A 16,237-nucleotide genomic window follows, 5' to 3' on the forward strand; every position below is an offset into this window, starting at 1 on the left:
GAAAGTGACTACAGTGTTTGGACAGGTTCAAGCCTCGGACTAATGAGAGGGCACGATCCTCTCATGGCAAAGCCATGTGCAAGTCCCAGCACAATTATAGCCAAAGGCTATAGTTGTAAGCTTGACCTTATGGTCCAAACCTATGGTCCCACATGGCTAAGTGATATGGGCTGCAGGAGGTGCAGCAAGTAAACAAAGTTTGATCAGGTGCATGTAATTGAGTAGATTCCAAACCCAGTAGATTCCAGGAGAACATTGTAAACATCTTGACCATGCCCTTACTTTGCCTAGTGGAATCTGGCTATAAAATAAAGACTTGGCTTGCAGCCCATGGCACTGTCTCTCTAATCAGAGGGCAGCATCCCACCTAGACCCAGCTTTATTCTCTTGTCTGGCTTTTCTAATCCTTCACCACCACCCCTCAGGTTCACCCATGGCCATGCTGGCGTGGCACAAGTATCCTATATAATAAAGAGGTGATATGCAAATTGACCATCACCCCAACACACAAGATGGCCGCCCCTATGTGGACACAAGATGGCCGCTACAAGATGGCCAGCAGGGGAGGACAGTTGTGGGAGATCAGGCCAGCAGGGGAGGGCAGTTGGGAGGGACCAGGCCTGCAAGAGAGGGCAGCTGGGGCGACCAGGCTGGTGGGGGAGGGTATTTTGTGGTGACCAGGCCAGCAGGGGAGAGTAGTTAGGGGCAATTGGGCTGGCAGAGGAGCAGTTAGGCGTCAATCAGGCTGGCAGGGCAGTGGTTAGGGAGTGATCAGGCTGGCAGGCAGAAGTGGTTAGGGGCAATCAGGCAGGCAGGCAGGTGAGCGGCTGGGAGCCAGCAGTCCTGGATTATGAGAGGGATGTCCCAGATTGGAGAGGGTGCAGGCTGGGCTGAATTTTCATGCACCAGGCCTCTATTTTTTTGTAATTTGCATTTTAAACTATAATTAACATACAAAGATTAATTTTTTAAAAATCGCATTTACACATACATGAAACTGACTTGTATGAAGTGTTTTATCTTTGTAGATAAATTCTTCTATGAGAATAAGCTCCAGCGTACTAATATTTATATGTTAAAATAATTATCAGAAATTTATCCCAATATTATCACCAATGAATACCCTTAATAACTCCAGGAAAAGGTTGCATTAACAAAAAGATCTTTCTTGAAATTAAAAAAAGCATCAAGAATTATTTGTGATCTTGTTAGCCAAAAGCAACTGATGCCACTTTTGATTTTATCATTAAAAATGAAATTACTAATTGAATGAATTTTGATATAGGAAGTGACTTTGCAGAAAATAAACCAGAAAAAGTGTGTGACCAATCAAGATATCACAATAATACAGTATTATTATTTATTGTATGATACATAATCATACCACAATATTATTTTTAAATGTATACCTTTATGTTGTTACTAATCAGTCACTATTACCCCATTAAGATCTGTAATAATATATTTTAATGGGAAAATATTTATATATTTTATCTTTAACAATGTTTTGTTTTGTTTTTCTGAGTTCTGAACTAAAACGTCCAAACTTTCAGTTTATAGTGGGCTTCGTAAATTATGTAAGTCCGGGCCTAGGGACTTTGATGCAAATTAAACAAAAAATAATAATTTTATCAAAGAGTAGATAAGTTATATTGAACAACTTATTTTTGGAGAATTGAGCTTGGAATAAACTTTTGAAATGACATCATAAACTGCACCTAATAACTAATCTCAGAAGTCATCTTTCTTTTTTTCTCCAGAGATTTGCCAAGATATTATTTGCTTATTTTAATCTATTTTAGTATTTTTTAAAAAGCCAATGAGATTCATCATCAACCCTAACATTTGTAGGGAAGTCTTTCCATTTATCAGACTTGTATTTCAAAATGCTTATTTTCTTATTTAAGAAATATAAGATTAAGGACTTCAAAACTATAAGAAATATGAGATTAAGGACTTTAGAAAGGCCAGATTTCCTGGAAACTTTGAAATGAGCTCATCAGCATTCATCCTTGGCATTTTTATGTGGTGCCCACACCATTGTCCCAAAAGTGATTTTAGTTTTAAAAACAACAAACCTAAAATTGAATAGAGAGGCCTGTCTGAACAGTGGACTAGTCTAGGTCATAGCGCCAGGCAGGCTTGGAAACCAGCAAGTCAGTCTATGAGCCATGAGGAGAGACACCTGTGCAAATGCTGCATTCCCAGGTGTCTCCACTGTCAGTGACTGGAATACTTCTGCGTAAGGCCATGCTCACGTTTTACTCTGCTCTCCTGCTGGCTCAGCCCATGTTCTCTTTCTCCTCTGTTCCAGAATGACTCCTGGGGAAAGCAGTATTCCTATGCGCTCTTCAAGGCCATGAGCCACATGCTGTGCATCGGGTACGGCGCGCAGGCCCCCGTCAGCATGTCGGACCTGTGGATCACCATGCTCAGCATGATCGTGGGGGCCACCTGCTACGCCATGTTCGTGGGCCACGCCACGGCTTTAATCCAGTCTCTGGATTCCTCCAGGCGGCAGTATCAAGAGAAGGTAATGTGTTTTCTCTCTAATATCTCCAACCAGCTAGTTTGTAAATTTAACTAATAGCGTTCAAGATAACGAAACCATCTCCTCTTTCAAACGTGTAATGAGATAAAATGGTTAAAGCAGGGAAACACAATCTGTTTCGATATTTTGAGGTTTTGTCAAGATGGCCCTGATAGCTTTCATTTGTTTCCAATTTCTCTCTTGAATGATAATTAAAAAAAAAAAAAGAAAGAAAGAAAAGAAAAAGCCTCTGAATTTGCACTCACAGGTAAAATAGTTACATGTTTCAAAATGTCTGAAGCTGATTTAAGGTGTTATCAAGGTTCGTGATCTTTCGTATTCCCTCAGTTAAAATAATTGAAAGCCTTCTCTAGTATATGTTAGAAAATGTTGGCTGATTAAATGGGGACAGGCGTCCATTGGCTGTGTCCCTCTGTGCCCCTGCGTATTGGCATCGTAATTCATATTACAATCCGTATGCTTAGCTCAACATATGTTGCCCTTGTGTCAATCTCTAGTCTTAAACATGCATATTAACAGCTGCTATCATGCATTCATATACACCATCTGTTAATTAAAATGATTGCCGCTCGAAATTGCTCAAAAGAGAGAGTAAAAGTAGATATATGCAATTATTTATTCTGGGATTTATTTTTTTTTTTCATGTGCTGAACAACTTTGGCTGAGGCTAGACCTTGGACTATCAAACAGTTCTTACATTCCTGACTAAACATCAGTAACGCTCTGAGAGATAAATAAGAATATTTCATCACTGAAGGAATAATTTACTCTCTAGGGGCTCTGTTGAACCTGAGAATATGTAGTATACACCTTGCCAAAGAGTATTTCTGAAAGTAACAGTTAAGAGAGTTCCAGAACACTACTTCTGGTGAGAGACCACGGCTTAGATTTATAATTCCTTACAAAATAGTCAAAGGTCGTTTCAGTTTCATTTGTGAAAGTTTTCAACACTGTACTCACACCATAGGAGAAAGGGAACCTGGGTACTTTATTTCTCCTGATGGTAATTACATGGCCACCCACTGTTATAAAAGCAAGTGGTATTTTATTACTAAAGCAATGAAAAAATGAACCATCAGAATTGCTTTGAGGTTCATCTATATATATAAAAGCCTAAGTGACCAGACGATCAGCTGGTAGCTATGACGCCCAATGACCACCAGGGGGCAGACGCTCAATGCAGGAGCTGCCCCCTGGTGGTCAGTGTGCTCCCACAGCGGGAGCGCCACGCCGCGCAGCTGACCATTGGGAGCCAGAAGCCGGGCTCATGGCTGGCAAGCGCAGCTGCAGTGGCGCTACCAACAGCCTGCGGGAATCAGGCCGAAACCGGCAGTCCGACAACTCCTGAGGGGTCCCAGATTGAGAGAGGGTGCAGGCCAGGCTGAGGTATCCCACCAGTGCATGAATCCATGCACTGGGCCTCTAGTTTTAATATAAAGCCTCCAATTAAATTGTAAAGAACAAAGCCCAAAATGATGGACAAGAGAAGGAATACAACTGTGAATTTGACTGAAAATTGTACCTTAAAGGAATTGGGGCTAAATTTATGGGGATTTAAGATAAGACTACAACACAGTGTATGTTTCTATTAAGCTCTTTCTTTTTCCCTCTTAGTTGATACTGTTTTTCATAAAAATGCTCTTTTCCTACCTCCTTTTTCTCCACAACATTACAACATATTTTCTCAAATACAAAGGAGTCTCCAAATTCCAGGAAAGCATTTATTACCATTATATTGCATATTAAGTGGGCTCACCATTTCTGTGTGTTTAGATCTACTGTATGAACCAGGTATAACTTGGAAACCTAATTCATTCAATGATGTAATCATAGACATTCACAAAGAAAGCTATTATGATGTTTGCCATAATTTAAATGATCAAGTTTTGGGTTTTAATGAAATGTATTGGAGTGATGTGGGTTAATAGGATTATATAGGCTTTGGGTGTACAATGCTATGACACGTCATCTGTACATTGCATTGTGTGCCCACCACCCAAAGTCAAATCTTCTTCCATCACCACATATTTGACCCTGTTTAACTTTTTACCTCTTCATCTTACAAGTGCTTAATAGAGGGCAAGCATACTGAGAGTGGAATTTCTGGGTCATATCATTATTCTAAGTTTAACTTCTTGAGGAACCTCCTATTTTGTAGTTATCAGAACCATCTGCCATGAATGCCTAACAAATTAATATTGATATTATTTTCACTGCCATATATCCATTAGTAACGTATTTTTTTATGTAAAAGAAGCAAGCTCTAATGAATACCTTTTATAGTCGCCATTAAGAATGTGCTGGTGTTCAGCGTTCACTCTGAGGTTTAAATTGGCAAGCCATCAATCCTTCGTCTTTCCTTGTAAATGAAGGACTATAATCAGGACTATCACATACATTTCTTATTCCGTAGAAATCATTTTTTAAAATCAGTCTAATCTTCCAGATTTGTAAAAAGCTAATGGTATAACCAGAGACAAAGGCTGGCACCAAGCTCTGCTTTCCTTTTCAATCCACTCAAGTCCTGTTTGCAATCAAGCACACTTCAGGCCATTGCAAATAAAGTGATTATGGTTAATATACTTGTTTCCCCCGTAATAAGACCTTCAGGAAGAATTTGGGTGGATGTGGAGTGGTGCCAAATCAACTTTTAAACTGTCTATTTTCTAACCAGACAATTATGATTATTGTTCTCTCCACAAACAAGATGCTTCTGACTTGCCCCTCCTTTCTTCCTAACCCCTTACATGCTTGTACTCCTGTGACTGTCTGATGCAGATCAGAACCTCATTGTCCTGAGGGGGTAATGATTAAGGGAGTGAATGTACAAGGGAGAAGGAGGCAGGTGAGACAGGTGCTGAATGAGGCCAGCTTCAATCAAAAGGAGAGAAAGGAGAAAAGGTCACATTGAAGAAATGATGTTTCTGTTCTGTCCTTCTCTCTGGAAGGCTGTGACGTCTTCCCTGGTTATTCCAACCCATAGTAATGTGTTTGTTGTGTATATTCTATCTGCCCAGAGGGGAATAAGCACTGTGGTGGCCAGATCTGTGTCTCTGCTGATGTGAATTTCAGCCCATGCATAGTAACCTCAGTACAGTGATGCTGAGGATACAATAGTACTCACATAGGATCCTGAGGAGTAAGAGTGACTACGGGTTGTCCAGCCTTTATTCTAGCGTAAATGAGAAGAAGGGGTCATAATTCGCGCTTTTCTGAATGCTGTTACTTGAGTATACATGACCGCGTCTTTTACAAAATATATTATGTATTTTATTGAGGCATATGTAAACATGTTGCCTCAGGGTTTCCAGCAATCGATGGCAGGTGTAAGTATACATGTGTTTGACATAAACACATCACTTTAGAAATTAAATTTTCAATATGCTTTTCCCTCTGGAATTCTGGCCTTGATTTCCCTGTAAGTAAGAGGTGTGTTATTATCTAAGTGTCTTTCATCGGGGGTGAAGGGATTTCTTAGTTGCTGGGTTGATCAGGAGTGTGTGTGTCTTTAGGCCATGATGGACCCACTGTCTCAGGAAGGTGGATGGGGGAGCAGGTTGCTGCTCTCATGTAATTGAGTCTTTAATTTTAAAAAATATATTTTACCAGAGTAATGGCAAAGCAAAGGGGAAACATCTGGAGTGACGGCCACAACGGTCTATAAATAATCCGATTCAGTTAAGAAGACAAAAGCAACAGTGACCGCCTGTTTTGCAACCTTTCTTCATTATATCAAGAAATTTAGCTAGTTGAGCTGCTAATTTGGTTTATTGATTTGGAGGCTCTGATAGTATTTGTCTTCAGAGAACAAAGGGGCTTTGATGTTATATTGATCTTGACCTTTGGAAAATCATATCGACCCAGAGCTTAAATGAAAAAGAGCTTGATACCTCATTTTCATGGGCAGCATTGTTAGGGGGGAGACTCAGCTCTAAATCCATGTGCATTCAGCAAACTGTTTCCCTTGCTTTTCTTTATTATTCGCAAAAGCGTCCTTCCTTCCTTTACAAATGAGAACGCCGCCAGCACAACTCCCACATGGCTCCTTAATTAGTTGGAAAGATTTCCGATTCTGCTATACCATATCCTTTTTCTTCCTGGGAGCTGAATTTATCCCACTCAAAGTGCTAGCTAGTGCCACCACGCGTTCTCTGGCCAGGAAGCTCCGAGGACAGGGGCTGTCTGTGGGATTCTCTCCTCGGGAACAGTGGTGCGGTAGCCCTGGAGTTAGGATCATGTGGCCACTTGAGTTGCTAACAAATTAGGCTCCTGGCAGAATGATGACAGTTTACATTCTCAGCTGGGAACTTATTTTTACATTAAGTAAGTACTGTTATAGAGTCACAAGTAAAGAGAGGGAGTTGGAAGATGTTAATTTAACTCAGGAGAAAAATATAATTTTGCTAATTTTAAGTATCTTAAACTACTGATTTTCTGCCTTTATATTTTAACTAGAAGCTCAATGCACAAAGATTCGTGCTAGAATGGGCCTTCCTCTCCCTGGCTGCCGGCACCACCTTTCCACTCCGGCCCAGCCCCAGAGCCGCCTCTTTCTGCTCCAGCCTGCCTTCCCATGCTGCCCAGAGGCCCTGAGAGACTGGGGATGGGGCGGAATGACTGCGTCGTCACTATGGCAACGACGCAAGCCTCCCGCCCTCCCCCCACCCGTTGCTCAGCACCTGTGTATGCAAATTAACCATCATATTTGTTGGGTTAATTTGCATACCACTGCTGATTGGCTGGTGGGCGTAGCGGAGGTACAATCAATTTACATCTTTGTCTATTATTAGGTAAGATATATCCCACTGAGAGATACGGTATCCCTTTTCGTGAAGTGATACTTTCTGTACCCATGTTCTCTGTTATATGTTGAAATTTCCTACATCTATATTGTAGGTATTCATGGTTTCAGGTGTGTGCAAAGTGCTAAAGATTCATCCTTGCCAACCCTTCATTTGGTACTTTACAGTTTACACTTAATCATGTATTGCACATCTAACAGATTCTTGTAATGGCTCATTGCATTTTCCACTCTTTTATTTATTGATTAATATGTAGATTTAATTTTTTAGAAATGTTTGAATTTTCATTTGAATCTACTCCCTGGAGTTCTCTTTCAAGTGGGTTTACTGTACTGTATTGATGTCTTTTGTGTCATAAGACATAAACATACTGCTAAACACATTCATAGGGCAGAAAGCCGGTCAGGGATCCACTAATCTGACAAGAATCAGTGCATGGTTTGGTAAGCAATGGAGAGCCCTTGGGGCTTTGAATTATGAGGCCTGACTCTATAATAAGATAGATGTTAGAGAATGGGCAAATATATAGAGCAAGAGGTGATGGAGAAATAAAATGGAGGGAGAACGTATGTCTTCCATTAAGCTCTCTGTTAGTAAACGTGGAGTGCATTATTGAGAATGCCTCTTATGTACTGTGTCTTAGCTGTCAGAGTAACAAAGACTCTTTAAATAAACATTAGTGAAGTCAGACTTCTTTTTCCTTCCAAAGAATGTATGAAATGAGGTAAATTACAAATTTTTAACCAAGTATGTTGAGAGTGTGGCTTAAAATACAATTTGATATGCAACTGAAGCAAGTATCAACCATTTTTATTTTTCTTATTTTTCAATTACAGTTTATATTCAATATTATTTTGTATTAGTTTAAGCATAGCGATTGGATAATCATATACTTCGCATAGTGTTCCTCCTGATATTTCCATTACCCAAGTGGCATCATACAGAGTTTATACAATATTATTGACTATCTTTGCCCTGCTATACCTTACATCCCCATGACTATTGTGAAACTACCAGTCTGTACTTCTCAATCCCTTAACCTTTTTCACCCAGTCCACCAATCCCTTCCCCTCTGGCAACCATCAGTCTGTTCTCTGTATCTATGAGTCTATTTCAACTTTGTTCATTTGTTTGCTTTGTTTTTTCAGATTCCACATATAAGTGAAATCATATGTTTGTTTTTGTCTTTCACTGACACAAAATATTTTCATCTTTTTATTCTGACTATACTAATATTTCACTTAAAGGAAAGAAACATATATTCAGATGATAATATGAGATAGGTGACTATATTCTCCATTTACCAATTAAGCTTTGCCAAGTGAAACTACGCTAGATTAGTATACTCATTTTTAAAGATTTCTCACTGTCCTCCTACCTCACCAAGTTATTATTAAAGTTAATGAGCTAAATTTTGAATGTTATTTAAGAAATTGGGGGAAAGCTATTATTAAAGCAGCATTAACATATTTAATGGAAAGTGATCTTTAACTTCAGTATCATAGTTTTATTAAGTGATGTTTAGAGAAGATCCAAGATGTGTTTTAAATGAGGCAAATAGATTATTTAACTTTTTCCCCAATGAGAACATAAAATACTGATTTCATTTTAATGTTGTAATTTCTTTTTTCATTTCCCAGTAGTTGGCTGATCATGAGAGCACTGAATTATTTTTTAGTTATTGACAGAATTCTCTCTCTTACTTGCAGCCCAGATTGCTAGTGGTAATATCTTTCTGAATCCTGAATTAAGATTTACCTCCAAATTTAGTGAAAAAGAAACATGTTAGAAGCAGAAGCAGAGCTGCTAAAAGCAGATGCATAGTGAGAAACAGCATCTACAAGCAAGAGCAGGCACAGGAAAATATAAAAACCACGTTCAGCAGCTAGAAAGCCTGCCACGTGGCACGAGGCAGTCTAGCGGTGTAGGAACACACCTCATCGGCACAGCTGGCCATCCCGCATCGGAGCCCCACCGAATTTTGAACAATTTATAAAATGTATTTTTAATTCAATGAGAGTTCCTTCTGTTTTGGTGTCATCTGGCTGGCAGATTGTACATCTGAGCTGGTCCTACAGACAGGAGAACTGTGGGTAGTAGGTGCTGTAAGAGCCGAGGAGGCCCCAAATCACACAATCACTGTACCCAGAAGAGGATGCCCAGCTCAGGCTTCCTGCAGGGCAGTGAGCATTCGCAGACCATGTGGGGCTCAAATGGAAGATGATAACTGTGCCATTTTGTTTCCAGTTTACCTAAACTTACCTTATTTTTAAAAAATTACATTGCTGTTTAATTCCTCCATATTTTTCATCCTAACTTTTTAGTACTTCGAAACAAACACAGAAATCCTGGCAAACACTGAAAGACACCTTTAAAAATGTTGTGAACATTGCTTGAAATATCAGGAAAATTTACAAGTGATGTAAGAAATGGTTATTTTGAAATATACTTAAATGCTTTCAAAAGGCGAAAGGATAAAAGCCTTAATTGTCTGGAAGTTTTCTTTTCTGGAACACTCTTCTCTGATTGGATGACTCATGCTTCCCAGCTTCTTGGCAATAATATCATAGCCTCCTAGTCATGCGAGCTCCAGGAAGTTGTATGTTGGAGAAATCACAAAATTTAGGAAATTAAATCTACAAATCAGTTCTCTCTTCTTTTCACAAATGATTGAGGTGACTATATTCCAAACTGCTAAAATTTAATAAAGTATTCTGTAGGCAATCACAGTGATAATCCCTTCTATTAGGAAAATGAAAAACCTAGAAGAATGCTCCAGCCTGGCCGGTGTGGCTCAGTGGGTGAGCATCATCCTATGAACCAGATGGTCAGTGTTTTTGTTCCAGGTCAGGGCACATGCCCCAGTTGCAGGCTCGATACCCAAAGTGGGGCATGCAGGAGGCAGCCAATCAATGATTCTCCCTCATCATTGATGTTCCTATCTCTCTCTCCCTTGTAATCTGCAATCAATTTTTTAAAAAAATGTTTTAAGGTCTTCACTGGTTCTATTCCTGGTCAGGGTACATTCCCATGTTGCAGGCTCAATCCCCCAGTGGGGGGTGTATAGGAGGCAACCAATCAGTGTTTCTCATCGATGGTTCTATCTCTCTATCCCTCTAGCTTCCTCTCTCTCTAAAATCAATAAAAACATACTTTTTTTTAAAACCAGAATGCTCCAAATTTTATAAAATATGATAGAACTAGAGGCCCGGTGCACGAAATTCGTGCACTGGGGAGGGTGTCCCTCAGCCCAGCTTGCACCCTCTCTAATATGGGACCCCTCGGGGGAAGTCCAACTGCAGGTTTAGGCCCGATCCCATTGGGCCTAAACCGGCAGTTGGACATCCCTCTCACAATCCGGGACTGCTGGCTCCTAACCGCTCACCTACCTGCCTGATTGCCCCCTAACTGCTCCCTTGCTGGCCTGATTGCCCCCTAACTGCTCCTCTGCAGGCCTGATTGTCCCCAAATACCCTCCCCTGCTGGCCTGATCACCCCCAAGGCTTTTATTAGTATAGATAGCATCCGATTTTTGTGTTTTATTCATTATATGAGTAATTAGAAGCTGAATCCAACACAAGTCTTTTACAAAGAAAATAACATTCTGAAAATGAGTGTCCATGGCACTCACCAGTATTAGAGCAGATCTGTAAGAACACATCCGCATTTTAAATGGCCAATTACCATTAAAATAATTAATGCTAATGTTAACATGAATATTTTCATAGCATAAAAGCTGCTGACTAAATTGTGTTGAAGTTTCCAGCAAGGGAAAGAAGAAAGATTTTTCTGTGTAAATATCCTTATTATGACTTTACTCTAAATTAATTCACCTGAGAAACAGAGAGATTGAATCATATTCCACCTTCGCAGGTCTAACTAGCAGAGTGGCAGAGAGACAAAGCACCATTCTTATTTCCCAGCTCTGTGCTTTGGAGAGATGCTCCCGTAGCTAAAGAGGATACAATGTGCAGAAGTAATTTGCAGGTTGGCCTCTGCATTTTTCTTCCAACCTCCCAAAATTACTATTCCAACATTGCCGCATTTGTAGAAACCATGTTCTCTGAAAAAGATGATACTCAAGTCAAACAATGAATGAGCAGATTAATTGCATTGCTCATTAGTTGAGTTCTTGTATTAGTGTACTAGATTGCCAATGGGCATTGTTTCCAAATATAAATAACTTTTCACTTAAAAAAATTATTTTGTCAGTGCAGTTTAGGTGCTTGTTGGCTTTATAAATACTGAATATACACTTTAGAAAATCAATTTTTATGATTCTTAATTACTGAATAAAATAGCACCCTACAGATTTTATATTGTTCCCAAAGTTTTCCTTTGGCTGTATTTGATATAGGCATAATTGAGATGTCTGAGAGAGTTATTAATATTTTATTATGTTTGTCAATCAGATGGATACACAAACCTTGCATTTATCTGAAAGCAAATGTACCTGCCACTGCGAACATCCTTTCAAAACTCTGGTACTGCCTAGAGATCTAACGGGAAACATGAGGCGTAATGCAGCTGTTTGGCATTTATCACTAAAAGCTCCCAACAAACTTTTAAAGGAGTCATTTTTCTTATTTAGTAGTTGGAGAAACTGGTATAAATGAATCATAGATTTTATCTCCAGATGCAGAGCATTTCACTATTTTAGAATGTGAGTAAATAAGTCAATTGATGGGTTTTGCTAGCAAATGTTCTATAAATTCTATTTTTTTTCTGGAGCAGAAGTATATGGAAATACTTCTTTTGTTGGTATTTTTATTCTTTTATATGTTAATATTAAAATGATGCTGACATTAATCATTGTTGACATTATCTTGATATACCCCATTACTGTTTTAAATGTTTTAATTAACTTTATTGGAGTGACATTGGTTAATAAAATTATATAGGTGAGGTATACAATTTTTATCATCTTTATATTGCATTGTGTGCCCACTACCCAATGTCAACTCTCCTTCCATCACCATATATTTGACCCTATTTACCCTTTACTACCTCTCATTCGTACCCCCTTGCGCCCTTTTCTCCTGGCAACCATCATACAGTTGTCTGTGTCTATGAGTTTTTCTTGTCTGTTTTTGTTCATTTGTTGCTTCCAGTTTTATATCCCACATATAATTGAAATCATATTGAGTTTTTCTGTCTGACTTATTTTGCTTAGCATGATATTCTCAAGATCCATCAAGATAAGTAATAACAAGTGTTAGAGAGGCTGTGGAGGAGAAGGAACTCTCATTCACTGCTGGTGGGAGTGTAAATTGGTACAGCCACTAAGGAAAACATTATGGATGTTCCTCAAAATTTTGGATTGGATAAAGAAAATGTGGTACATATATACAATGGAATACTACTCAGCCATCAGAAAAGATGAAATATTGTCATTTGTGACAACATGGATTGATCTTGAGAATACCTCATTATTTTAAATGAATAAAATTTAATAGTTTTATTAGTTCCTCATGGATTTTAAACCTATTTGTAGATTTTAAAATTATGTATTCATGTTTTAAAATAATAATTCTTTTTTTCATGAAAATTAGTACCATAAGTTGCAATGGTTTATAAGAAGAAGTGGTGGCATTAAACATACAAAAAGTATTACTGCATAATAACCTGTAAAAAATTACCAGGACATTTGAGTGATAATATTGGCTGTGGTGTTTCACAATATTGGGGGGGCGGGGGAGAAACCCTAGGATCTACTGTTTCCTTTATAAACTTACCTGAAATTCTTACAGAATAGATGGGATTCTGTGACTTCAGATAATTTCTTTCTGATTTTTCGGAAAAATATTAAGATATCGTCAAAGGCATAAGGTTATATGGGAATATAGCTTATTAATAGGCTATGTTCTTCCTTTCTGCACTTGCTAATCTTATACTTATTAAGACTCTTACATAAATTGATTGTAAGAATTACGTAAGAAATGTAGCTTTGTTCCCTTGAAAAAAAGCTTTGCGATATGATAACAACGCTTCTAATTGGAAACACCGTGTGATTTAGTGCAGCTGAAGATAGCTGCTCATAATTACCATGCTCACAGCACACTTACCCTTACTCTGCCATTTACTTTGGAAAAGGAAATAACATTTTATAATTTTTAGTTGTATAAAAAGTGAGGGAATTAACCTCATTTTGAACAAGTGGCAGGATGTCTTAATCCCTTAGTCCCAGGAATTTCCTGTGATGTAAGTGACAAAAAAACAAAACAAAAAACAAACAAAAATCACCTCATGATCCTCTGACATCAAAATATAACATTACTGTATCTATAGTATATGAAACATGTAAAAGGAGGTACAGGTCTAACAAGAGCACACAGTGTACAAGGAATTCGCTGGCGTGTTAGCAAATGTCAGGTTAATGAAATTTTGTGCTCGGTAGTTTTTCCTATTTTTGGTGGTAAAATATATATAACATAAAATTTATCATTTCAACTATTTTTACACATATTATAAGCATATTTAATAACCTAGAATGCAGCAAGTTAGAACATTAATTAATGCCCCAATAACATCACCCCAATATAATTTACATTCTTCGAGAAGGGCATAGTAGTGTGCACTAGCTATCCACAATATACAGGTGGGGCAAAAGTAGGTTTACAGTTGTTTGTATGGAAAAATACAAAATAATTAATAATAATACAAGAATAAACTTGTGTTTTGGGTGCTCACAACTGTAAAGCTACTTGAATTCACAAACTTTAACTTGTTCTTCAAGTTCTTACATTTTCACTTAATATATTTTGAAAATATTTCTAGCCCTGGCCAGCTAGCTCAGTTGGTTAGAGCATCATCCCAGTATGTCAAGGTTGCAGTTTGATACCTGGTCAGGGCACAAACAAGAATCAACCAATGAATGTGTAAATAAGTGGAGTGGCAAAGGGATGTTTCTCTCTCTCAAATCAATTAAAATTTTCAAAAATATACATTATTTTCTTTTTATAAATTTCATTGTTATAAAAACACATGTGATCTACCTTCTTAAATTTTTGAGTATATCCTACATTATTGCTGACTGTGTACAGCAGATAACTAGAGCTCATTCATCCTGCCGACTGAAACTTCATTCCTGTTCATTAGTAACTCCCCTTTTCCTTCTCCCTCCAGCTCCTGGGAACTACCTTTTCTTCTTTGACTCTATGAACTTGACTATTTAAGATACTTATATAACTGGAATCCTGCAGTGTCTTTCTGTGACTGGTCTTTCACTTAGCACAATGCCATAAATGTTTATCCATGTTCTTGCATATTGGAAATCTTCCTTATTTTTTAAGGATAAATAGTATTCTATGGTGTGTATATACCACTTTTTTTTATCTATTTATCTATTGATGGACTTTTAGGCTGTTACTAGAAATTGTCGATTGTGAATAGTGCTGCAATAATATAGGAGTGCTAATATCTCTTCCAGATCATTAAATTAAAACCTCCCTAAATCTTAGGCAAAACATTGTCAACATATAGGTATAAGGAGTGGTTGCATTCATTGCCTTCTCAAATACTTAACATCTCTTTGACTGGTTTTACCAAAAACCATTAATTTTGTTCTGGGTTAATTTGAACTGGAGTCTGACAAAGGCTGTAAGGACTTGGCTGCAGGTGATTGTGTGCAAAACAGACCCCTAAGTATTTGGAAAGTTACAGATAAAAATGGATCCTATCACAGGAAAAGAGCTAGAGCAGCATCGGCAGCAATTGGCAAGGACAATTTCATGGAAAGACAACAGGCCTACACATCTTGGAGCCACTGAAATGAGAAATGAATTAAGTAGAAGCCTCAGGAAAATGCAATACAGAAATATGGAAAAATCCAGGCAGTAACTACTCTACTAAGTATAGTATGGAGGTGTTATTCATATTGATTACCATGAGTCATCAAGGACCATTTAAATGGGATTCAGCATGGTTAGAGCACATTTCAAAGCACACCCAGTACGCTCTGGCCATGGAGTGCAGGGTTGGAAAATGACCTACAATACAAGGTTCTAAAGCTGTTTGAGTTATGGAGTGCAGAGATCTCCAAATTTGAGATCTTTGGGAAGACAAAGAAACACGTTTATGTTCCTTTTTTTAAAAAAAATTGTAATATGTTTACGTAATACTTTAATCTTGTACCCTTTCCTATTTGAAGTTCCTTGGCCATATTACACGCGTGTCATTGTGCCAGTGCAGGACATTGTCACTAGTTAGGTCAGACATATATTAGGAAACTAATATTTACTTAGCACCACTTATTTCATTCTCAGATTTGGTTTCTGTAATTTCTGTTTTGGAGTCCAGTTACTAGTTCAAGGCTATGTAACCCAAAAACAACAGAGCTGAAATTTGGATTCAGATCTGAGTGTCCCCAATGGGAGAGTTCTTTCCAACATATGCCATCTCTCTCCTAAAATACCCTTAAATGGGGACATGCATATTGGCATGATGGAAACACATTTTGGTCCATGCAAACACATTTTGTCCTAAAATTTTATAAGGCAGTATCAGTTATTTTTAAATGAGAACATTTTTTAAAAATTATTAATAAATAACAAATGCACAAAATTTGCAGTAATCACCAAACTGAAGAATGGAAATTAGGTTCAAGATAAATGAGAAAGTATAAAACTATCTCAAAATCTTAGTGATCTCTTCTTTCTCTTAATTTTTTCATGATTGGTTTCCTCCATGTCCTCCTTCCATAGTTGTCCATTCTTTACTTTCCTCAACACAGAGGTTACCACCTCATAGAGCACACATTTATTTTGAAATTAGAGGCCTGATGCACGAAATTCGTGCAAAGGGCTCGGCCCTCGCAGCCCTGGCTGCCTCAGCCCTCGCAGCCTTGTATCCCCACAGCCCTGCGGTCCCGCCCACTGGTCATTCG

At 38.3% G+C, this 16,237-nt stretch overlaps 1 protein-coding gene across 1 annotated transcript in view; it reads left to right on the top strand.

Moving 5' to 3' along the window:
• The window catches only part of HCN1 (hyperpolarization activated cyclic nucleotide gated potassium channel 1), a 308,732-nt gene that overhangs the window by 226,212 nt on the left and 66,283 nt on the right, over positions 1 to 16,237 (top strand). The window contains exon 4 of the mRNA XM_054715271.1: positions 2,315 to 2,533. Within this exon, the coding sequence (XP_054571246.1) occupies positions 2,315 to 2,533 (219 nt within the window). The remainder of the gene's footprint in view (positions 1 to 2,314; positions 2,534 to 16,237) is intronic.

The sequence above is a fragment of the Eptesicus fuscus genome, chromosome 4 (assembly GCF_027574615.1).
Source record: "Eptesicus fuscus isolate TK198812 chromosome 4, DD_ASM_mEF_20220401, whole genome shotgun sequence".
Taxonomy (NCBI): domain Eukaryota; kingdom Metazoa; phylum Chordata; class Mammalia; order Chiroptera; family Vespertilionidae; genus Eptesicus; species Eptesicus fuscus.